The sequence below is a fragment of the Furipterus horrens genome, unplaced genomic scaffold (assembly GCF_987537825.1).
Source record: "Furipterus horrens unplaced genomic scaffold, mFurHor1.1.pri manual_scaffold_8, whole genome shotgun sequence".
In the NCBI taxonomy this organism is placed as follows: Eukaryota; Metazoa; Chordata; class Mammalia; order Chiroptera; family Furipteridae; genus Furipterus; species Furipterus horrens.
The window spans coordinates 47,562,138-47,587,316 of NW_028327178.1; the positions used below are offsets into that span (position 1 = coordinate 47,562,138).

The window sequence follows — 25,179 nt, forward strand, 5'->3', positions numbered from 1 at the left end:
CCTGAAAAATCCTAAAACCCTAATTCAAAAAAACTTATGCACCCCTATGTTCATAGCAGTCCTGTTTACAATAGCTAAGTACTGGAAACAGCCTAAGTGCCTATCTGTAGATGAGTGGATTAAAAAACTGTGGTACATTTACACAATGGAATACTATGTAGCAGAAAGAAAGAAGGAATTCCTGCCATTTGTGACAACATGGATGGAACTAGAGAGAATTATGCTTAGTGAAATAAGCCAGGCAAAGAAAGAAAAATACCATATGATATCACCTAATACAGAAAATTAAAGAACAACACAAACAAACAAACTAAATAGGACAAAGAGTAGAATAGTAGTCAATAGGGGGGAGGGGAGAGGGAGAAAAGGGGGATAAGTAAGGGAAGGATTTAGTCAAGGAACGTGTATAAATGACTCATGGACATGGACAACGGGGAGGGATATGATTGCGGGAGAAGGGGTGGGTTGGGTGGGGGGGAGCAATGGGGGAAAAATGGGACAACTGTAATTGAAAAACCAAAAAGTAAAAGGAAAAAAATAAAACGTAAAAATAAATAAAAATAAAATGACAACAAACTCACAACTATCAACAACAAAACCTAAAAATAAAATAAAAACAAACTAAGCAAACACAGGAATAGGAACAGATTCATAAGTATGGGGATCATTTGGAGGGTTATCAGCTGGGAGGAGGAAGGGAAAGAAATGGGAGATGGTGCAGGGATTAAGAAGCATAATTCCTGCAAGATAGGTACAAGATAGACAGGGGGAAGTTAAGAATAATACAGGAAAAGATGGAGCCAAAGAAGTTATATGCATGAGGCAATGTACATGAACTAATGCGGGTAGGATTGCTGGAGGGAAGAGAGGTGCTAGGCAGAGGGAAGCAAAGGGAAAAGAAACTGGGACAACTGTCAGCATAATCAATAAAATATATGTAAGAAATAATAATAAATAATTTTTTAAATTGTAAATAAAAATTCAAATTATAATAGATGAAGATCTTGGCTCTATTTCAACAATACCTATGTTTAGTAGATTTCATTTACCTACTCACTATATTCATGTCCTGTAAGTACACCAAGTCATTAAAATAAAATAAAGTATACTACTTCTAAAGAACAAAGTGATGGAACTACAAACTGTGCTCTGAATTTAAAATTCTGTATAAATTGCTCATGTTTATATGTACCCTCTGAAACAGGAAATTCATCCAGTTGCCTTCAGGAGCCTTCTCTGTTCATGTATCACTGAGTAATTATCTCAACCAGAACAATGCATTCTGAAAATGAATTAAATTTCTCAAGAAAATAAATGATATCTAAGTTAGAGAATAACTTTCAAGCAACAGAGGAGAATGAATATTTGTAATTAATATGTTTGTTCATGCTTTCTTACATTTTTGTTCATAATTCTTTATCAGAAGCCTAAATTATTTCTGGTACAGAAATAATTGGTATAGGAAAAAAAAAACTAGTCATAACTTGACTTTTGCCCTCTAAACCTTGGCATGCCACATCAGCTAAACACAATGTAAATTAAAAGCATCATACAAAGATTTATTTTATTTTTTTAAGTATATTTTATTGATTATATTGTTACAATAGTTCCAATTTTTTCCTCTTTATTCCCCTCTATCCAGCACCCCCCTCCCCCAGCAATCCACCCCCCAAGTCCATGCCCATGGTTCATACATATAAGCTCTCCCGCTTCACCCTTTCATATATTCTTCTTCTTTTTAAATAAATAATTGATTAATTAATTATTTTAACAATAAAAAATAACAATCCCTCCCTCTCAGATATTAAGACCCTTTATGATATTATAAAGGACAATGGGCGAAGGTCTCAAGCTCCTCTAGCTGCTTCAAGCTGGACATGGTTGTTGTCCTACCTACCCTTGGGTCCAGACATTCCTAATAAGAGTGGAGGTGTGGAGGGGAGGGTTGCCTTCCCACATGGGGAAGGATCGTGCAGACTCCAGGTCAGTTGGCTGTCCCCAGACAACGGTGTGCTTGGTTTAACAGGCTGGCGTCTTTGTTGTATTCTCCTCATTCTTCACCAACTCAGCCACTTAGTTCAGCCAAACCATTGAGTCTCAGGAGGCAGCGATGCAGACAGGATTAAGAGAGGCCTATATGTACAGACAATCACTCAGGTAATGAGATCATAGGTTTATGCCCTTTGAAAACAGAAAACATATGTTAATTTATGTAATATAACCCACATACAAGTCTCTAAATCTGTCGGACTGTCTTATAGGAAAGACATCCAGTTTCAAGGCATTTGACATTCTTCTTGCCTGTAACTTAAATATCTTTGATGATACCACAGACATAGTTTAACTTTCAAGTAAAAACATATTTTAAATGAAAAGAGACTTTAAAGACGGTTAGCTGCACTACTTTATAGTCTATCACTGATCATTGTGAATTTCCTTGAATAATGATTTTTCTCCCTAAGATTATCCTCCTTGTCATTAAAGGGACTGCATTAAGTCCATTTTAAATTTATCCTGTTCATTTGCATAACCACAACAAGAGCATAAAATAATCACTTATGATCTTTAGTTCTGCTTTGCTGGAACTTACGCAAGGAACATTTAGGGTGACCTTCAGTTTGCCCTTCAGGGCACAGAAGCTGAGCCACATACCTGGCATTCAGCTTTGTCTGTACACACCTGTCTTTTCCAAGTCCTTCTGGTTTTCCATTGTGCCTTAAGGTCCCTTCTAGCCATCTTTCAGGAAAACAACCTTCGTTCCTTCCCTGGAAAGATTTCTGTGGACTGCACAACCAACCACGGTACCAGGCCTTTTATCTCGTGGGCTTTTATTACCTTCGAAAGTCATTCCCAGTTCCTCAGGGCTTTTTGGTAACAACCAGAGCCCAAGCATGTCTCCTTTAGGTATGACATTCCGGTCAACGTCTTGGTCAAAAAAACAAAAACAAAAACAAAGAAACAAACAAAAAACAACCCTCTATTAACAGCTTGTCTTATTAGTTTTATGCAAATAAACTTATGTCATTACTTACTTCTTTAGAATGCCAAACTCTGGAGGAATCAGTTAGGAAGAAAAATATACAGTGTGAAGGAAAATCCTTGTCCTTCTAATATTTACTGAACTGGCATTTCCATCATCTAGGGCTAGTCTTTTATTTTATTTTAGATAAAATCCAAAAAAATATCATTATTGTCCAGCCACAAACTATTTCCAATGTTTCGGTACAGATATTCCTGATTATTTATGCCTATCCATTTATTCCCTACTTTTCTTCCACTTTTCCAACTTGAAAGCCTAGGACCTAGAATCTGAAATCAGCAGTTATTCACCTTCACAAAGATCATACACTGGTCACACTAACCTCCACACAGATCATACTCAAAGGTATTAATAACTAATTATATTTTTAATTATATGAATAATTATGTACAAATATACTTTAATATAATTATATATTTATATGTGCCATATAATGTTTATTTAATGTATACAATAATATCAAAAGTTTAATTATTTATTAATTAATAATTTAAAACTGCAATAGGTATGTTAGAGTATTCTGCTCCTGGTAAGGATGTTGAACAGTAGGAGAGGTCATTAGAAGTATTACAACTAAAAAATATCTAGAAACTAACTACTACAAAACTATAAAAGCATAGTATTTAAATCAACTGTGGGTGCAGCAAAGTGTAAATGATCTAAATAACCAGACAAAGCAGGGCCATTTCCTAAGTGAATAGTGATCATCAAAAGCTTCATGGAGAAGCAGGGGATCAAACCTGACATAGATGACAGGATTTGGCTGGAGGAAAGGTAGCCAGTGAGTTATTAGAAGTGCATGGGCCGGATGGATGGACTGGAGTCTGGAGGAACTCCAGACTCAGAGCTGGTTCTCTCTGGTCTTGGTGTTACTGTGTGCCTGGTGGCACAGGAGGCTCAGGGAGGGGCTGGAAAGCAGAGAGATCCTCAGCAATCTACTGGTCCTACATCACTAGAAAGGAGGCTATAATGCATACAAGAAAGTCCTATTTTTCAATACATTTGAAACCAGAGATGAACTAAAATTAAACCTATAGACTGTCTGAAACCCACTTCAATTCCTAACCAAATCAAAGTGACCAGCCCCTATGTTAGTTTCCTTGGCTGCCATAACAAACTACCACAATATTGGTAACTTAAAACAACACAGATTTCTTCTCTCATAGTTCTGGAAGTCAGAAATCTAGAATCAAAGTTTTGGCAAGGCTGCACTCCCTCTGCAAGTTCTAGGAGAAAATCATCCCGTGCCTCTTACAGTGTCCTGTGACTGTAAGTGTTCTTCAGCTTGGGGCTATATCACTCCACTGTCTTCTGTGTCTTCTCTTCTCTCTCTTATAAGGACACTTGTAAATGGATTTAAGGGTCATGTGGACAATCTTTAATGACCTCATCTCAAGATCTTTAACATAATTACATCTGCTAATAACCTTTTCCCAAATAATGTCACAATCACAGGTTCATGAGGTTAAGAGATGGATATATCATTTTGAGGGCTACCATTCAACCGACTAAAGTCCTTCAGACTAGCTGTCTAATAGAAGAAGAGGCATGGCCTCTCTAGGCAGAAATAATATTAACTTTAGGTTCTATAGTTCTCTCATATACAACAGCATATATAAAAATTTATAAGATATGTAAAGAAACAGAATAATGCAACTTGTAATCTAAAGAAAATACAGCCAACAGAAGCAAACTAACAGATGACACAGGTGATGAATTAGCAGTCAAGGATATTAATCATTTTTAAAATATTAAATGAAATAGAAAAAAATCAAGTGGATAGAAAGATGAAATTCAGCAGAAAAATATACTATCTCAAAATAACAAAATGAATATTCTAGAATTAAAAATTTTATATCTAAAATTAAGACTTCATTGATGGAACTTAGCAGAATGAAAACAGCAGTAGAAAAAACAAGAGAGATGAAAGACATATCAATAGAAGTTATTTAATTCAAGCACAAAAAGACAGAATGAAGCTAAAACAGATTTTAAGAGATTTGGGACTCTCTCAGTAAAATATATATATAACTATATCCTAGGTGAAGAGACAGAAAATGAGCAAAATCAATATTTGAAAAGTAATAGCTGAGATTTTCCAAAATTTATGATGAACATTAACACACATATTCAAGAAACTAAATCAATTTCAAATATGAAAAATACAAAGAAAGTACTTATATTTTAAATACAAAGCAAAAATTACACATCAGGTCAAACCAAAAATGAAACTGAAAGATCTATAGAATATCAGACTAAATGGGCAACTCTTAACTCTGTCTGTTTTTATATCAAAGAAGTCTGACATGAAAGAGTACATATTGCATGATTCTATTTATAAGAAGCAAAAGAACAGGAGAAATTAACATTGGCAAAATAGAAGTCAGAATAATGGTAACCTCTGGAAAGATATGGAAGAAGGAAGTGGTATTGATTGAGGGGAGCTTAACAGAAAATTTTTGAGTGATGGAAATATTCCCTATTTGACCTGGATAGTGTCCTTGCAAGAGAGAGAAGAGATGGTTAAATATGTAAACATCTAGTGAGCTGTACACTTAAGATGCATACATTTTACTCTTGATAAATTATCCCTGAGTTAAAAAAAAGAAAACATGAATGGGTCCACAAATATTTACTCCATTGTAGCATGCTTACTAGCCTGATAATAAGACTGACTCAGAATTGATAGAGCTCTAAAAAACCATTCATTTATTTAGTCAATACACCAATACTAACAGAGTGCTTGTTACATTCCTAGGACTATTTTAGGTACTAGGAATATATCAGCAAACAAAAGAGAGAAAAACATTCCTTTCCTTTGAAGCTTACATTCTAGTAGGGATCATCAGGTGTCATCAAATAAGTGATTTTTTTTTTTTTTATCAAGTTAAAGGTGGTAACAGCTAGAAAAAATAGAGGAAAGTTAAGGGGATTAGGAGTGTGCCAGTTGAGAGTTACTGCAATTTTAAATAAAGTGAGACAGGGAGACTTAAAAAAGTTAAAGGTGTTGGAGATTTGGATATATTAAGAAAATTACAAAGAGAACAGCCAGTGCAAAGAGCCTTAGGCGGCAACCTATCAGAAGTCTAGTTTGCTGGAACAGAGTGAGCAAGACAGAAATCAGTAAGGGTCACAGTCAGAGAGGTTACATCACTGCCACATCAGATAGGGCATTATGAACTTTGGCTCTTACACTTGGGACAAACAGAGAGGCACTAGAGGGTTTTGTGCAGAACAGTAACATACCTGGCCTGTGTTTTACAAGAATCAGTCTGACTGCTGCACTGAGACTACTGGGGCAGATGGGAGGTGGCTAGGCTAAAAGCTGAGAAACCAGTTAGGAGGCTAATGTAATAATCCTGGTAAGAGATGACAAGAGATGATGGTGGCTTGGACTAGAATGGTAGTAGTCACAGTGGTGAAAAATAAAGCTTAATTCCGTATACATTCTGAAGATAAAGCCAAACTGTTTGCTGTCAGACTTGAATTTTATTATAGGAAGAGAGGAGTCCCAAGATAATGCCATGTTTTTGACTTGAGCAATAGGAAGAATAGAATGATCATTGCCTGAGATGGATAAGACAGGGAATAGAGAATTAAAGAAGACTGGGTATTCAAATTTGGGACATATCAAGCCTGAGCTATCTATCAGATATCAAGCAGAGATGTCAAATAGGTAGTTTGATATAGAAGTCTGGAGATCGTCAGCATATAGATAATCTTTAAAGCCATGACATTTGATGAAAGTACAAAAGAAGTAAATATAGTTGAAGAAGAGAAGAGGTCCAATGACAAGCCCTCGTGCACACCCATATTAAGAATTTGGGAAGATAAGAAGGAATCAAATAAAAGGAGTCTGACAATGAGTAAGTAGAAAAACTAAGAGAATGTTTTACCTGGTGCTGTAGAAGCCAGGTGAAGACACTGGTAATAGAAGTACACACATCTCTTTCAAAGAGGCTTCCTTTCAATGGACAAGAAGGAAGAAGAGAAGTAAGGAAATTATGTTTTTAAAATGAAAGAAATACCACCCTGTTTGTTTGCTGGAGGAAGTTCTCTTGTGGAAAGAGAAAAACAAATGATAAAAGAAGGAGGGTTAAGTTGCTGACATGTGGTGAGGGAACAGAATGGGATGGGGAGGAATGGACACCAGGAAGGGGGTTGTCTTCGATGGGAACATAGAAAGTTCATCTATAACTATAGGAAGACAAGTGGGATACATGCAGACTGAAGCAGATGGGTGGGTGGTATATATGGTATTGCACATGTGTGGAAAACTGTTCTGATTGCTTCAATTTTCTAGGTGAAATAAAAAGTAATAAACATCATCAGCTGGGAGTAAGAATGAGGTAAAAGGAGTGGGAAATTTTAGGAGAGGGGAAGAGATGTGAAATAGTTACTTGGGAAAATGAGAGTCAACAGATTGGGGAAAAACTGATTACAAGTCAGCATTAGGGTTCAGGTAACATGAATTTCGCATGGGAGGACTAGGTGGCAGATCGTGTTTCTCCAGCCATGTTTAGTTTCGTGAGGCAGGTACAGAGTAGCAGAGAGTTAGATTTTGCCAATGCTGGGGTTTTGACAAGACAGTAAGATGAACAAACAAGGAAGTGGAAAGAACATGCAATGATCTGATATCCATCATCTATGGAATTCATACTGTGGAAAAAGAGGAAAAAATAAGGTGAGAGACAGTGAAAAAGTGGTAGGATGGATAAATTACAGGTCCTGAGAGAGTTGAAAAAGTGATAAGGTATTCAGTGGCAAGTAGTAATATTTAAGGGAATCACCTACTGAGAAGATGGGGTGGTCAGAGAGCTGGATGCAAAAAAATTACAATCATAAAAGGGTTACATTATTGTCATTAACAATATTATAATTACTTATAATAAAATATGATTACAATATTATTGTCATTAAAATATCGTGCTAAAGCAATGGGGACCAGTGATTGAGGCAGGGTGGAGGACAAGATAATACAAAGAAAGAAGTTCAAGGAACTGAGAAGACAATGTTAGAAGGATCACCTATGTGTATTTTGAAACTACTAAGAATAAAGACAGAGGTAGTATTGGTGAGAGTGGCCATAAACTTGCAGTTAAAATTGGCAAGGAATGAGGTAGCATTGGTAGGTGACTATAACTATGAAGAGTGGTGGTGAATAGAGTTTGATGGTATGAGACTCAAAACTGGAGGGAAAGGGAGAAGGTCTGGAAATAACAATGAGGAGCAAAGAGCACTATTCTCTAACCTTCAGACCTCGCAGGGCCCCCATATGAAGAGGGCTTTAAAAGAGGAAGCCAGATTTTGTCTAAAGTAGAAAAATGAAGGGAATGTTCATAACAGAGACTCCAGAGTGCACAGGGCAATGACTGAGCACTAGGGGTGGGGAATAGTTGAGAGCTGACCTGGGATTCTGGGCCTGTTGATCAAGCTGCTATTATATAACCAGGGATGAAGAAAGCAGTGGCACCCTGGCCAGGTAGCTCAGTTGGTTGGAATATCAACCCGCACACCAAAAGGTTGTGGGTTTAATCCCTGGATCCCCCATCAGGGCACATACTTAGGTCACAGGTACAATGCCCACTCAGGGTGTGCACAGGATGTATCCCATTGATGTTTCTCTCATATCAATGTCTCTCTCATATCAATGTCTGTCTGTCTGTCTCTCTCTCTCAAATCAATAAAAATATCCTCATGTGAGTATAAAAAAAATAAAGAAGGTGTGAGCAATGGCAAGGCTTGAGGGTTTGGTGAGGAATGAGTACCAGGATTCCTTTTTGATTTCTTGGGTAAAGCTGAGGCAGTGGAAAGACTCGTCATACTCCCACCTTAGAAACCATGCTTGAACATACCTAAATACTCTACTCTTTCACAGTACAAAGTCACTGTATGGCCCCTAACTATTGCTATTCGGCCCAAAGCACACCAGGAAAGAGCCAGGACAAATGGGTCCTCCAACCCTGGTGGACACACAGTAAAGGCCTGCTGGAGCTTGTGTTCACTGCAGTATTTTGTGGGATGAAGGAGAGAAGAGGTATACGCATCAAATATCCTTCAGTCAAGCTTTCTAAAATTAAGTCCAGGAAAGGAAAAAAGATCTGAGCCTATATAAATCCTTCATACTGGAAAAAGTCAAAGAAATTCTGCAGTTTAAGAATTTTAGGTATCAGTCAGTGAGTGTTAAATTCCCAATAAAAAGTGATGAGCTTCATGCTTTAATAAAATTCAATAGCGCACTTACCTTCATTACCATGAAAATAAGTAAATATTTCATAATTCAGCTAAGGAAAGTGATTCAGCGAGGGAATCGGAATGAGTCTGCTCTCCTGAAGGAGTGCGTAACGGTCATAACAGCCTCCCTGCTTCTAAAAACTGGCTAAGTGCCGTACATATCTGGAAGAAATGCCACATGTAGGCTGCTAAATGCGACAGTCATAGTCATCTTTTCCATTTCTTTTAAAAATATTTTTTTCAGTAAAGTGACAACTATGGCATCATACTCATTACCAATTTAAAAGCAAGCAGAGAGATAGAAGAGAAGGAGATGGTGGTAATTATAGTCCATGTGCTGTGTGGCCTATACTTTACAACTATTCTAACAAAACCAAAACTTCTAACAGGAAGTTCTCTCTGTTTCCCCACTCTATGTACTGTGGTCCTTAACTTGGAACTGCTAGTCACTGAGAGTGCCTAAGACTTAGTAAGGAGAGAGGCCCCCAGCATCTCTTCCCCACTGGGGAAAGGACAAGAAATCTGCAATGAAGATACAGTGGACGCAGGTGATGAAGACAGCTATGGAGAAACCCGGATCTCCATCCCACACTGAAGAGTCTGCCTATGGCAGTGGGGCAGAGCAGAGCCCTCACTGCACAGACACTACTCCTCACAGCACAGGGCAGTAGAAATACCTAGGTCCTTTCCAAACAGACTCACATGGAAGCTGAGTTCTGCCTCTTGCTACACAAGTGACCTTGAATGTGGCACTTATACAGCCTGATCTTCGACGTCCTCACCTACAGAATGGAGATAATGATGCCAAATTTGCCTAAGTGCAAGGATTCCTAACAATTACTTTTAACATATGAAAGTGTCTAATGAAGAGTAGGCATCAGTAAGTAACAATCATGGATGCAATATCATGTAACAATGAAAAGAGAAGAAAAATATTTGGAAGTGACAGTGGCAGTAGGATGAGAACAACACAACTCATCAGGAGACCATGGTCTGAGGTTCTATTTGATCAGCACCCTGTTCTGGCACTGACAGCAAATCCACCCTAGTTGCACTGGGAGACCCGGGCCCTCAGTGGTGTGGGGTCCAAGGAAGGGAGGCATGTTCTCGTCTGGCCTCAGGATTCCCTTCACCTGGTTGTGTGGAAGCCCCCAGTACCTGTGCACTCCAGATATGGAGCATCAAATATCTCACACCCTACCAGGGAAAGTGCAGAAGAATGTGATGCAGCTGAAGGGGCAGAAAACTAACTACATGCAGGGTGTCCTTCCCTCCCACCACACCCAGTACCTGGATCCTTCCTGAGTTCACCCTGGGGCCGCCCCCCATCTCCTACCAGCCTGACATTCTCAGCAGCCTCCTGGTGCCAGAGAAGTCTACTCCCAGCCTCCTGGGCCAGATGGCGCCTGCAGGTCAGCTGGACCCGGCCCACAACCCTGGGCCACCTAGACTCCACACCCCTAACCTTTTTTTTTTTTCCTTTTTCCATGTGGGAGTCCTTTAATGGAGACGGGTGGGCGCCCCCACCCAGCGCCTGGACACGGGAGGTGGCTTTAAAAACGCGGAGGGGCTGCACTAGTCACGGTATGGGGCTGAAGGTCAATGATGTCCACTGGAGATGCATGGGGCTCCCCTGGGGCAGGAGGGGAAGGCTGGGCCACGCCCTGCTCAGGAACCACTTGGGTCACCACTGGGAGCTGACAGGGCCGAGGGTGTGCTGTGTGTGGCAAGTGGCCCAGGAGGCGGGACGTGGGCGGGGGCCTGGTCCCCCGAAGCCTCCTGCAGCAACCCGCGGTGCCAGGGCTAGTGCACGGGTCCCTTTCCAGCCCAGGCGCAGCTGCCTACAGCTTCAGGACCAGTGGCTCCAGGTGAACCTTGGGGAGGTGGGTGGGCAGGGCGCGCGGTGACGTCTGTGGCTGCGCCTGCCTCTAACAGAGAGCAGGTCTTCCTTGCTGTTGGCGGGCAGGTCGGGAGGGCCCAGGTAGGACAGCAGCACTTTGGGATTGGTCAGTTCTGGGAGCAGGTCCAGGGCCAGTTCTGGGGCCTCTCCTGACCCAGATATGGGGGGCCCCATCACGCCTGTGGCAGAATGGAAGGCCAGCTCGCTGACGGGACCTGAGTTCACTGGACCCAGGGGCTGCTGAGCCACCGGGGGAGGGTTAAGGTGGTGCAGCTGGGGCCCTGGGGGCTAATCAGTCAGAGTTTTCTGTTCAGTGCTGGAGTTACCTCTGGCTGAGAGCAGCTGCGCTGTGTCAGGTGACACAATCCCTTTTGGGTGCACACACACTGGGATAAATCAATCTCTTACAAGTCTCAGATTATCTGAGGAACACAAACACAAATGTATGGAAACAGCAAATTCAGAAAAGACCAAAATTTTTGCAGTTAAGTGGCAGACATTTATTTTTATTACAAAAATACTATTTTAGGGATAAAATATTTTGTTGCTGGGGGGAACATTATTAAAATTCCATGAAATCTCTACTCCTGCTCAATTTAATTTCTGCAGATGCCTATTGCTTATCTGATTGGCCTTATTAGCTAGTTGATAAGGCTTGGTTTTCCAGTGCTAGAAGATGGGATTTTAGATAACTCCTTGCAAACCAACCCTGGCAATGTAATAATATATTTTGGTGGACATGAATTGTCGACAGATGAGAGGCAGAGTTGGCATGCTTCCACTCCCCAGGGGACTGCTGCTTGGTCTTCTTTATTCTGTGCCCCACTCACCCACCCATGCTGTCCCTCATTCCCTCTCCCTGGCTTATACACTTCCCTCCAATCTCCATTCCACAGTCACATAGGAACTAGCTACAGCACTAGCACACACAGGCGATGATCATATCACTGATGACTTCACTGATGCTCATTTCTCCCACAAGTGCAAGAAATACCCTAATTAGTCCCTAGAGTTCATCTTAAACAAAACTTTGGAATCTTAACTTGACTTTGAATACTCATAATTCTGAAAGAATATGAAGGGATTAGCCAAAGAATAAATATCCATAACCCAGACATAGACAACAACAGTGTGCTGACTGATGGCCAGAGGGAAGAGCAGGAGGAGACTGGGTGGAAGTGGGCAAATGAGGGAAAATGGGGACATCTGTAATAATGTCAACAATAAAAATAAAGTTAAAAAATTTGAGTCTTAGGCTCAAATTCTAAAGAGATTAATCACTATAAAAGTCAAATCATTTACAAAAAAATATTTGCTCCCATGGAGCTATCTATCCAAAAGAAAATGGCCAAAGCCTTGTAAGTATCAAGTCTTCTCCAGGTGAAAAATGCTCCAAGAGGAGTCAAAGATAGTTAAATGCAAAGTCTGGGTTTTTTGAGTATCTAACAGTCTCAACAGTCACAGTAATAAGCCCAAGTTAGGTTTAGAGTTGGGGTTAAGATTAAAACACAAAAATAATAATAATAAGCCCAAGTATGTCCCAATGGGATGAAGAAATGGTTCTCACTTCAAACCTTTATCCTGGAGATTTGGAGACTGGCAGAGATGATTCCTAATAACAAGGTGAGTGGTGCTGTAGTGACTGTACAATATTTTATCTGACCAGTGAGCTGCCTTCCTTTGGGATTCCAGACTTCTACAACTATAGGCAGCAAGACTCAGCCCAATTCCAAATCTCCCCTAGAGGGAAGAGTGGGCCACTCAGAGGACTGTAAAACCTGGCCACAATGGTGGGGCCAGGGGTTGGCTCTTGACCGCATCAGAATCTTCCCATGACTTTTTTGGTCTTTCTGATAGCAAGCAGTAGGAAACACTGTTGCCACGTGGGTTACTGTGCGAAGATGATGTGAGGATAGGACTGCAGGTGGCTTTGCCATATCTAAATGGAGATGGTCCATTTTCAGGAAGAAAGGCAAGTACCCACACTGGGAAGGAGAGGTAGGAGACAAAAACAGAAATTTCTGGAGAAAGATACAGAAATATAAGATCTGAAGGAAAAGGGAGTGAGGAAGCAGGAGGAAGACTGAACGTTTGAGACCCTGGATTCAGTGATGCTTGTCACCAGGTCTACATTTGTCCTCCCATTTAAATGACCCAATAAATTCTCCCTCTCCCTCCACCTTTATTTTTACCTATGCTAGGTTAGCCCTGGATTTCTCTCACTTGCAACAGAGGAAGCTTAATAAATATTCTCTAAACAATCCCTTCAAAATTCACAGTTTCACTGAAAAGGCAAGGCTAAGCAGGTCCCTAATTTACAGATTAAGGCTAGAAAAGTAGGCCTCCAAACAGCTGTTAAGAGTAAACTATGGTGAAGAAAGTCCTGATATTTAAACCATTCTTTATGGGATATTAACAAGGCATTTCTCTTGGTCCCAAGTGGCTGACATTGGCCTTTCCTAGGTGTCTTTCTTTGCCTGTGCAGCTTCAGACTGCAAGTGCTTCTATTGTCCTCTTGTGTTGGTGATCTAGACTTCCACTTAGGGTTATTCCCAGATCCAAATTTCTACAGTTATGACTTCATCTCCTATCACTGCCACCCTCCAAAGTATTGGAAAGAAGGAAGGCAAAGCTTCTGTGCTGATGAGAAGGCGTCAGGAGCATCTCTGACCAAGTGTAAGTCAGGCAAGCTCAGATCTTGGGTTACATCACCTTATTTCCCCTTCTCTACTTACCTGGCTGGTTTGGCTCAGTGAATTGAGCGTCGGCCTGCGAGCTAAGTGTCGCTGGTTCGATCTTCCAGTCAGGGCACATCAGAGAAGGAAAACTCTGACTCCAAAAAACCTCCGCTGCCTTGCGGCATACCTCTTCAGGGGAAAGGCTAAGGGAGTAAACCCCGACAGAAAATCCGGAGCCGGAGTCCCTAAGGCGGTTTGACGTTGTAGTCAACACCGGCAACTCCTGCGGCGCACCTGAAGCCAAGCTGTATTGACTCAGTCTTTCCCTTGGACCCTTCAGCTGCGAAGAGAGGGGGGGTCTGCTGCATGGGCAACAGCAGACCCTCCATATCACCCTGCCCAGGCTCTGTAGCTTCAGCTTCACTGGAGAGGACACTCCAGCGTCATCGCAAGATGTCGATTCAACACGGGAGGAGACAGATACCGTGTCACTCCCGAGTCGGACTGCACAGCCATTCTCGGCGGTGCAGATAGACTCTTAAGAAGCTACACCATCGTCTCTCGAGACGGACGGCTGCCGACAACGACTTAACCTATTTCCTATGCATCTTAATTCAGCCTGTTTCTTTCACCATTTCTCTTTTTCTTGTGCCACTGTGATCTCTCAAGCTAATGTAAATTGCACTTTCATCTTTCTTTAGTCTGTTTTTGCTGGTATTTTATTGTTGATTAAAAGTTATACTATTCATTGCAGATACATCTTCACAATGAAAATGTGAGGAATACAACTCAGACATAACATAAACCATGCACCAAAACTTACCTCAGGGGTGCAGTCACTCACATTTGACATTAATAAAGCAGCTATCTTAGCTACATTTGTCTATTTCATCTCCCCACCTGCTAATCTAATTTATTCTCTGTTTATAAAACTTCTGATAGGTATCAGGGAAAGATAATACACTATCCAAAGCCCAGAAATGCTGCACTACTTTCAATACGAGGGGGGATCCCAAAAATGGAATTATCTTCTGGAGGATGGGCCCCTTGTAGTACAGGCTTCCCTGGCAAAGTGAGTGTTCTAGGAACCCAGCTGCATCAGTGTACAAGCTGGCATTGTTCTAAAAGGCTGCATTTGACTTCAGTTGGTTTTTTTTTGAAGACTCCTTTCAAAGCATTTGTCCATTCCATTGATGGGTGATTTATAAGTATATCTGCCCACGCTGAGCTGGTGTTCCAAAGTATTTGACAAAAAGACAGCATGACCCCATGCCCCGCCCTCCCTATTCATCTGATCTTGCTTCTATTGACCTTTTTTGTTTCTCCGGATGAAAAAAGTCCTCAAAGGGAGACGTTTTGCTGATGTGGAAGAGAAATGAAGAGTACTTTGAAGGTGAATGAAGTTCAAACATGGAAGAATAAATACACAATTTTTTATAAATAAATTCTGTTTTTTTAGGGTCTCCCTTGCATACTTCACTTATTCTAATCTTTATTGAGACTTCAAGTCTAACAGAGTCTTTTGCCTAATTTCTGCTTCTTGTGTCAGACTCCGACCTCTGGTTGTATAATATTTTTATAGAAATGAATAACCATGGATCTAAAAACATTAGTTTCTATTGTATTCTTTTCTTAGGTTCTCATCGGTCTTTTTCTCCTGTGGAGCCCACCTGCTCTGAGCTTCATCAAACTGAACAGCACTCCAAAAAACCCTCACATTGGGCACCAAATTGGGGCGTGTACACTACAAGGAGTTAATTAGTAGACTTAGTTTTCTTACAACACTGGCGTAGGTGGGAGTGCTCCCCAGAGAACCACCAAGATCTTCCTAATGTTGATATCTGCTGATTCAGAGGCAAAAGCAGTCACTTGTGCCTGACGCAAGGTGGAGAAAGCAAACTTAATGGCCTCCTCCACTCTTGTGGAGAGAGATATTAAAAAGCAGGGCACAGGACAAGCAGACCACCTTTCCCTAGTCATAAACAAGCATTCTTTGTTCATGTTTGAAAACAAATCAGGTAGGGCTTTGTTAAAAAGCAGATTCTGACTCAGCAGTTCTGGAGTGAGGCCTGAAATTCTCCACTTCTCCCAGGTGATGATGAATATGCATTCTGCTGCTCTAGAAACACCTGACCTGTACTAAACCCTTGAAATACCACGCCCAGTCTGCCCTAAGCCAGGATGTGGAATCTTGTCCAAATACTTTCATCTGTGCCCGTGTCTAGTTTGTGCGTGAACTGCCTCCCAGATCATTAATCTGTTCACTGGGGCCGACAATACTGCCCAGCCTGGATCCCATTTTCATTTCAGCCTTGATTTTTCTCCCATTTGGTCCTAAAACTGTGAAACACAAATTCATCCTGAGTGTATAGGATCTACACAACCCTTCTTTTTTCTACAACCCCTTTGGGGTTGAGGGAAGGCAATCCCTATGCATGTGGCCTGCACCTGTGGTTTCCATGGCCCAGAGCTAGTTCTGCCAAGGAAGCAAGAACACACATAGTCCACATGGAATCCTGGGGCAGGAGGTGCAGGAAATAAGCCTCTAAGAAACAGAAGCAGTAAAAGAAGATCTGTAGCAACTGCTTAAGGTGTAGACCCCCCAATTTGCTGTTCCTTGTTTCCCACAGCTAAGCCATGCTACCTCCTCCAGCAAGGCAACTTCCCAAGAGACCTCTGAATACAGGTCCAAATATAGACCTTGTATAGACCACCTGTCCAAGGGGCTTTTAATTTAAACCAAAGATAGGTAGGTAGATAGACAGATACATGCATACATACATAATGCAAATACACATAATAAAGCATCAAATTTGAAGTCTCCTTAGTCTCTACATAATAGTAAATAAAGGCATTTGGTGTTTGGAAATGCAAATAAAACAAGGCCTGTTGTATACTTTTCTAACAGAAAAAAAATGTTCTTCAGAAGTCATCTGCCCCTCAGCATCCTTGCTCACAAAGCTCACTGTATTTGCAATGAACATTTACAGCACTTTGATGTTTGTGCCATACATTATATATTGAACTGTAGTTTAACCTATTTCCCCAATTAGATTGTTAGTTCCAAGTCTTAAAGCAGCTATTGGAATGGTCTCTTCTACCTTAGCAGTGCTCAGTAAATAGAAGCTATTCATTACATAGTAGGTCTCACCTCTTCTGCCCCTTTTTAATAAGTACCTTAATTTTATCTAATATTACTGCAGAAAGCAGTATAATGGTTCCCAAAGATGCCCACATCCTCACTCCTGAAACCTGGGAAAATGTTACCTTATATGGCAAGAGGCATTTTGCAAGTATGATTAACCCTTTGAGGGCCAGTGTCGCTCACAGTGACACTGACAAATTTTCCCAAAAGTGCCATTGTCGCTCCCAGCAACTCTTTTTTTGATGGCTATAAATGTAAATAACAATGGAATAATTAATATTTTATGTTTTTTTCTCTTTTTCTGTACCTCAGGTTATATATTGATATAACTTTTTCTTATGGTGATCTAAATTTCAAATATTTACGCTTGTTCAAATACTGACATATTAATTCTGTTATAATTTTTACTTACATTTTAAACAGTTCTTTTAATTTTGTTTATCTTTACAATAATCATTGAAACTCTATGCAGTGTGCATGATACCAGCTTCCAAGAATCATCAGACTGAACTCAATTTTATATTGATATTGTGCTATTGACTATTATTGTTCATTTTCCTTGTGTATTATAATATGATGTTCAGATCAGCCAGCTGAGATGGAACTCTTCATCTTTTGACACCAAAATGTTGAAAATAACACTTGAAATAGTTTGCATATCCCAAGTGGAAAACTATCAAAAGATATTAAAGTATTGCTTTACTTTTAATTTATAATTCCCACACTAATATTCAAGTTTTAGAAGCTGACACTCAGTTACACGCATGCTGCATGATCAATTTCATTATGTAAATCAGATACCTCTTCTACAAAGAAAATGTGTATTTTTTTTTTAAGGAGAATTCTTTTATTTATAGTACTCATGCACAGGATTTTATAAATTTATAGATCTGATTTAAATTTCCTTCTGTGCAAGATAAATTAAAATGTTTTATATTTTATAATTTATTTTACCATCTTGGATAATGAATATACAAGGATATATACACCTTGTGTTGACAGAAAACTTAAAAACATTTTCTTTTCATTACCAGTGAAATGTGCCTATCTTGATTTGATTTAAACTTTGAAATAATTTTTCTTTTGTTTTGAGGTATATTTTGTAAAAGTTTATTTAAAGGAAGATTGATTTCAAGCTTTCCAATATAATCAGCTATAGCACATAAGAAATTTAGAGATTGACTAAAAAGCTGTTGTAAATACATTGGAGTTAGAGGTAAGTGAATAACCTTTGAGTCATAGCCAAACAATTGCTGAGCTTTTTTTTTTTTTTTGTCCCTTGATTATTAGTTGACAAAGGGCAGAGATATAAGTAGTTATAGCTTTTTGAGGTTGGTGAGAAAGAAACAACCATTTAATTATCGTGAGCTGAGGCTGTAGCTGTCCTAGAAGTCCCATAAGGAAGCATAATGTAGGAAAGCAAAAAAGCCTAATTTTGTAGGAAGGGTTAATTATTTTTATTTGTCTTGTTCTATCTAATATGATGATTTACAATACCAAGTTTTTTCTTTTAAAGCCTGGGGATACAAAGTATGAGATGAGTTTAAATCTGGGTCTCCTTTAAGGGTATTAAAAAGGTGAGTAAGCTGTTGAGTAGCTATACCTAAAATAGGCCGTATTCAATTAATAACTTCTAATAATTGTTGAAGATTATCAAGGGTTAATGGGGTAGAAGGAACAATTTTTACTGCTTGAGGTTGTATTGTCCTATTAAATAAGGTGAAATTTAAATACTGCTAAGGCTGATATTGCTGGATATTTTTTGGTTTTATTTGTAAATGTGAGGTTACATTTACTCAAAAAGTATGAGGCCCTTGCTTGCTATGATAAGGAAGCCTCTGGTTTCCCAGACCTTCAGTCAGGTAGTGCAATATAGACCCACTTTCTTACTTCCAAGCTAACAAGAAAGTCTATTGGATTTTTATTAGCTTTGGAGAGACATACACATTCTCTGCTGTTTCCCTGAACAGAAGTGTACTATTTCTGACCAGCTTCAGTTTTGACATTCCAAATGCCCTTACTAATACTGATACTTAGCTAATTATGCTGAACATCATCTCTTTTTCTCACGTCCTGCTATATAGGCACTCTATTTTTACCAGTGGAAGAATACCTATCAAAAATAACTAATTGAATGAAAACACCCAAGAATAAACTGTCTAGGTAAGACTGTGAATACATTTATTCCCTTTGTTCCAGAGTCTATGTTATTTCTTGTGATATAAGAAAGGGTGATAGACTCAGGGAAAGGAGATTCTTCTATGAGAACGGAATGAGTAAATTCTCATGTCAGATATATTTATTTCCAAAATTAGTTGTTGTATTTTCCTTTTGCTATTATAACAAATTACCACAAATTTAATGGCTTAAGAGAACACAAATTCGTTATGTTGAAGTTCTTTGGGTCAGAAGTGTCACCTGGGCTAAAATCGAGGTGGCCATAGGGCTGTGTTCCTTTTGGAAGCTCTGGGGGAGAATTTGTTTCCTAGCCTTTTTCAGCTTCTAAAGGCTGCCTTTGTTCTTTGAGGCATGACCCTTTCACTATATTCAAATCCAGCAGTGTAGCATCTTCAAATCTCTCTCTGACATTCCTACCTCCCACTAATAAGGACCATTGTAATTTCCTTAGACCCACCAGGTAATCCAGGATAATCTCCCCAGTCACAAGCTTATTGACTTAACCCTTTGAGTGCAATGGATAATTTCTAAAATTCATGTGAGAAATGCCAGGCTATTTTGCTGAGAAATGCAGAGTTTATGAAAAATGTCTATAAAAACATTATTATTCATAATAATTTGCTGAAAATTTCAGGACATATAGTAAACACACTCTTCTTTTGTAAGCAGTGTTCTTTGACACAATTTAGCAAAAAATTTATTGCATTAAAATTATTTTATTATAACAATTATTTTAGAAAAAATAAATTCTTTCCTTCAATATAGCTTTTGAAGTATAATATGTGGCATAATATAAAAAGTATTATAATTTGAAAAAACACATAGCAACATGGAAACAAGCAAGAAGTATGACAAATATTGCATAAGTTTTTGAAAAAAAAAGAAAACTTCGTAATGTACAAAAAAATGAACACAAATGACATTCACACTAAAGACATATATCAATAGATATCAACAGTGAAAAACAGTTTATAAACAAAATGATAATGCTATAACGTGAAGCAATGAAAATGTCCATTAGCAAAAGCTATCTTGTCATGCACACTGCATAGTTTCGATGATTATTGCAAAGATAAATGAAATTAAAAGGACGTTTAAAGTGTAAGTAAAAATTATAACAGAATTAGTATGATAGTATTTGAACAAACATAAAAATTCAAAATTTGGATCAACATGAGAAAAAGTTAAAACAATATGTAACTTGAGGTATAGAAAAAGAGAACAAGACATAAAATATGAATTATTCTGTTGCTATTTACATTAATAGCCATCGAAAAAAGAGTTGCTGGGAGCGACAATGGCACTTTTGGGAAAATTTTTCAGCATCGCTCGCAGCGATGCTGGCACTCAAAGGGTTAAGAAGGATCAAAATATGAACAATAAAGTGGCAATAAATACATATCTATCAACAGTTGAAGCTACAAAACAAGTGAACAAGCAGAATAGAAACATACTCATAGATACAGAGAATATTTTGATGGTTGCCAGATGGGAGGGGCATTGGGGGATGGGTGAAAAAGGTGAAGGGATTAAGAAGTACAAATTGGTTGTTTCAGAATATTCATGGGGCCCTGGTTGGTGTGGCTTGTGAACTGAAAGGTCACTGTGGGTTCCATTCTCTGTCAGGGCACATGCCTGGGTTGCAGGCCAGGCCCTCAGCTGGGGATGTACAAGAGGAAACCAATCGATGTTTCTCTATCTGTTTCTCCCTCCCTTCCGCTCTCTCTAAAAATAAGTAAAACTAAAATCCTTAAAGAAAAAGAGAATAATCATGGGGGGTATAAACTACAGCATAGGGAATATAGTCAATAATATTCTAATAACTATGTATGGTGTCAGGTGGGTACTAGATTTATTGGGACAACCACTTAGTATGTCATATAATGCCTAATCACCAGGGTATAATATTATATTGTATGCCAACTGAAATTTAAAAATAAAAAATGATTTAAAAATGCATCCTGGTTAGAGACAGTGGCAAGTAAAATAATATATTCCAGATTCTGCTCCCTTTTTGACAGATCATTAAACTAGGACTAAAGGTGTCAAGCAACTTTCTCTAAGCACAGCAACCCTGTGCTTTCACTAACTTGTATTTAGACTTGTTTTGCCCTAAAACTCACCAGTAGGTTATTCAAACAAAAACTTTAAACTTCTTAGTCTGATCTAAAATTCCATAGTTTTTAGTCATACAAGTAGACAACTTATCATGACAATTTCTCTTGATCATGATGCTCTTATTTCATTTAGAAATGCCAAAATACACCTACTTAATGCATTAACTATAAAAAGGCTTTCTAAAGAGACTCAATTTAGTAATGATTCAGTAGAAGTTCCTAATGCATCTATATGGACTTCATTTATAATTTATTTCACAACTAAGCTTACCACAGGGCAAATATTTATCAAATATTACTGCTTTAAGTTCTCCCTTTATATTTATTTGTAGAAGGATACTTTATTTTTAAATAAAAGCTAAGCTTTCTAAAAGCATTCATCCACCTATTGTAATTTAATGTGTATTTCCTGATAAGGTGACAGTAATGAGCTTCCGGATACAACAGAGTATACTGTACAATAGAACAAAAGAATAAGTAGACTGACTACTCTCAACAGTCAAACACCACCATGCCACTCAATCACATATAATCACATTAACATTACCCAGCAGAATTCCAATCAAACTCTGCTTTGTCCACTAAGTAATGAGGGCTCGTTCCTTCTCAGTCTACTGAAGACATGTGGTTCCATGAGGCCCCTTAAGAAATACAGAAAACAAAGGCACCCAGGGAGAGCAGCACAGGACATTTGCACTAATAACAGAAGTACCACTGACGTCAGGCACAGTTTCAGGTATTTAATATGCATCGCTTCACTGAATTTTGACAAGTTTACGAGATAGGCATTATTAACTCCGTCAATTTAAAGATAAGGAAAGTTCAAATAAGTTAAGTAACCACCAAGTTAATACCATAGTTAAATAAGAGCCAGAGCTGGAATTAAAAACCAGATCAGTTTATTCTATGGCACTTTACAACACCTTATGTTGAATTAGATTTCCAAGGGCAGAGTAATTGGCAAAGGAATTAAAAATGAGGGAAGGGTACTTTTTGACCAACACAATTATTTCACACATTCAAGTAACAGGATGCCAAAATACATCCAATGCCAATCACTCCTTCATTCACTCATTCACATGTATATTAAGCATCTATTATGTGCCAGTGGCAAAAATAGTCATTGAAAGATACTGACTTTAAAATAGAAAATTAAGGAATATGACCCACACATTAAAAAAGGGATAGAGGAATGTACTTGGCAAAGAGGGGATCAGAAAAGCATCAGCTGCTTTCTCAATAGCACCATCCACTACCTTCATCCTTCTTAAATAAGAATTCAGAGAAAAAACCTGATACTCATTTTCATTGCCCTTTTACCCTTGGGAAAACTGATGTATGGACTTTTAAGTCATACTGCTAAATCTTCTCTGTAGTTTGTTCAATTCAGAGAATTGTTGTCCCGCAGACCATCTTTTCTTCTCTTCCTTGTGGGGCAGAACTGACGGGAAGTGTGGAGCGTGGAGAGTCCAAGGCAGGATCTCCCAGGAATGAGCTGCGAGAGGTCAGAAGCCACTTGTGAGATCTCCAGTATTTCAGAGCCCTAAGGCATTTATGTCCCTTCAAGACTGATACATTCTGAGAGACTGAATGGTATGTGGAAGCAATTCATTTCGCATTTGAAGCGCTGTTTCACAAAGTAGAGAGTATCATTTTGCATAAATACATCTTAATTATGCCCTAAAATCCTAGAGGGATTTCCAAGATACCCAAACCACAGAGGTAAACCCTGTCAGAGGTACAATTCTTTTTTCCTATAATAAAGAAAAAAGCTATAGACAAGAAAGAAAAAGAATAAGGGGAAAATACATAGACTATATCTTTGGAAGGATCAGCCATATTGTTAGAGATGTAAAAAAATCATGCTGAGACGGTAAATAAATAATAAATTCGGCTGTGCGAGAGAAAAAAAAATAAGAAATAATAAATTCACTTTAAGAGCTGAAGTTTTTCAAATGAAATTTTAAGGTGGTACACTAATCCAATTTGATGACACAACAAGCTGGCAACAAATACTGGATACACAGTATGTATCATGAATCACAAGAAAATATTTTGTCTATTAAAATTCTAAATAATATTTGATATACTATTAAAATGTAGCTTTTCCAATAAATGCAGTAATTTTATAATAAAAGTTTAATAAAAATTCAAAGAAAAAACCCAATGCTAATTTCAAAAACAAAGAATTACTAAATTTATAAAGTACCAGTAATTGTGATATCCAAAAGTTATTCCCACAATAGATGCCATCAGAGTAAATAATAAAAAGCCTTAAATAAATAAAAATGTAAGCAATGTGCTTAAAATTAAATATAAACTAAAGCATTAGTAACAACTATGTGAAATCAAATACCTATAACATTATTCCTGACTAACGTTTTAGCAGTCATTGTTTACATTTGTCAGAAGAATAAATGACATGGCTGATATACGCTCTTGATAATCTATGGCCAAGCCAAACACTTATCTCTAAATTTTACTAAAATATATGTACTAATTATTCTCTATGATATTAATTAAAAATTGTTTTCCAAGTAAGCATATAGCAAATAAGATTTCTTTTAAAATTATTTTATTTTAGAGCCTATTAAAATACATTGACTTCAATCTTATTTTTATGAAATAAAGTTGTGCTAAGGTAGAAAATAATTTTTGAATTCAGATATATTGTAGAACTTTTATTAAATTCTACAATGCTTTTTAGCTCTCTGCATTAAAAATATGAAAAGCTTTTATTTTAGGAGAATTTTATTTTTAAGATGTATATATTTTTATAAAAATAGATGTCTGTTAATCATATCTTTACTCCAAAATCTAACCTTTTGTTTTAGCTACAGTGACTAAAGGTTTTTATTTATTTTTGATCTGACAAATAATAATAGAATTGAAGACTTAATAGTTCTTGATAAACTGTTAAACGTTCTTATAAAGTCTAAACATCAAATCCAAACAGGACACTATTAGAATTCCTTTTAAAGTCAGTTGTGTCTAATTTATAGATACCTCAGCTGGAACTCTCTCTAACCAGACATTTGACGAGAAATGAAATGAGTCTAAGTTTCATTGTTCTACTGTGTCAATAAATCAGAGCCTCTGTAGCCAGCATAGTAATAACATAGTAATCTAAAACATGTATCTTTACTCTTTGGTCATCAATATCTACAATGGTAGCAATGCAAATTAATCTGGGGTTTCGTTTATCCACAACTTCAAGTTTCATATTTGGCAGAAAACCATGAGGCAACCGCTGTAACATTACAAGTGCAACAAGTCATGCAAATTTCAACAATTCAGTTATGCTACTAAATTTTTCCTAAAATATTATTGTTCTAGCTTTATGTTCAGAACTTTAGTACAAGTGGAATTTAGTTTTAAAAGCACATAGGACTTTATGTATATTATTTTGTCCAGTTCCATAAAAACCTGTGAGAAGAGAAAGAATTTTTTTGGTTATTTTCAAGCTTAGAGACCAAAAAAAAAAGGAAATCAAAAATTCACTCTGTTTTAAAAAATTTCCACCTAATTGGGTTTCTTGTTTCTCTGTGTTCATGTTATTTTATTCCTTATCATCATTGTCCCTGAATGCAACTTTAGACCTCTAGACAAACTTCTACAAAATATTTTTCTTTTATTTTCTAAAAATCAATTATAATCTTTGTCATCTTGGTTTACTGATTGACCAAATATTTATTTAGGAGATATCCAAGATGGTTAATTTTTATGGTTGTTTAAAATATTAAAAATTATAACTAGTTTATCAAATGGTAGTTTCAAAATGTTGTATTGGCTGTACAATCCCTGTTTGGGAGATTTTAGGATTTCTTTTTGGTGTAATACAGGATCAACAATTTAAAAAAAATTTAAGTATATAATGCATACACAAC

General features: G+C 38.0%; 1 protein-coding gene across 1 annotated transcript in view; it reads right to left on the bottom strand.

The window, feature by feature from the left end:
• Positions 1-25,179, bottom strand: part of L3MBTL4 (L3MBTL histone methyl-lysine binding protein 4) — a 434,331-nt gene that overhangs the window by 239,730 nt on the left and 169,422 nt on the right. Inside the window, 1 exon segment of the mRNA XM_090285146.1 lies at positions 24,426-24,542. Coding sequence (XP_090141272.1) covers positions 24,426-24,542 — 117 coding nt within the window.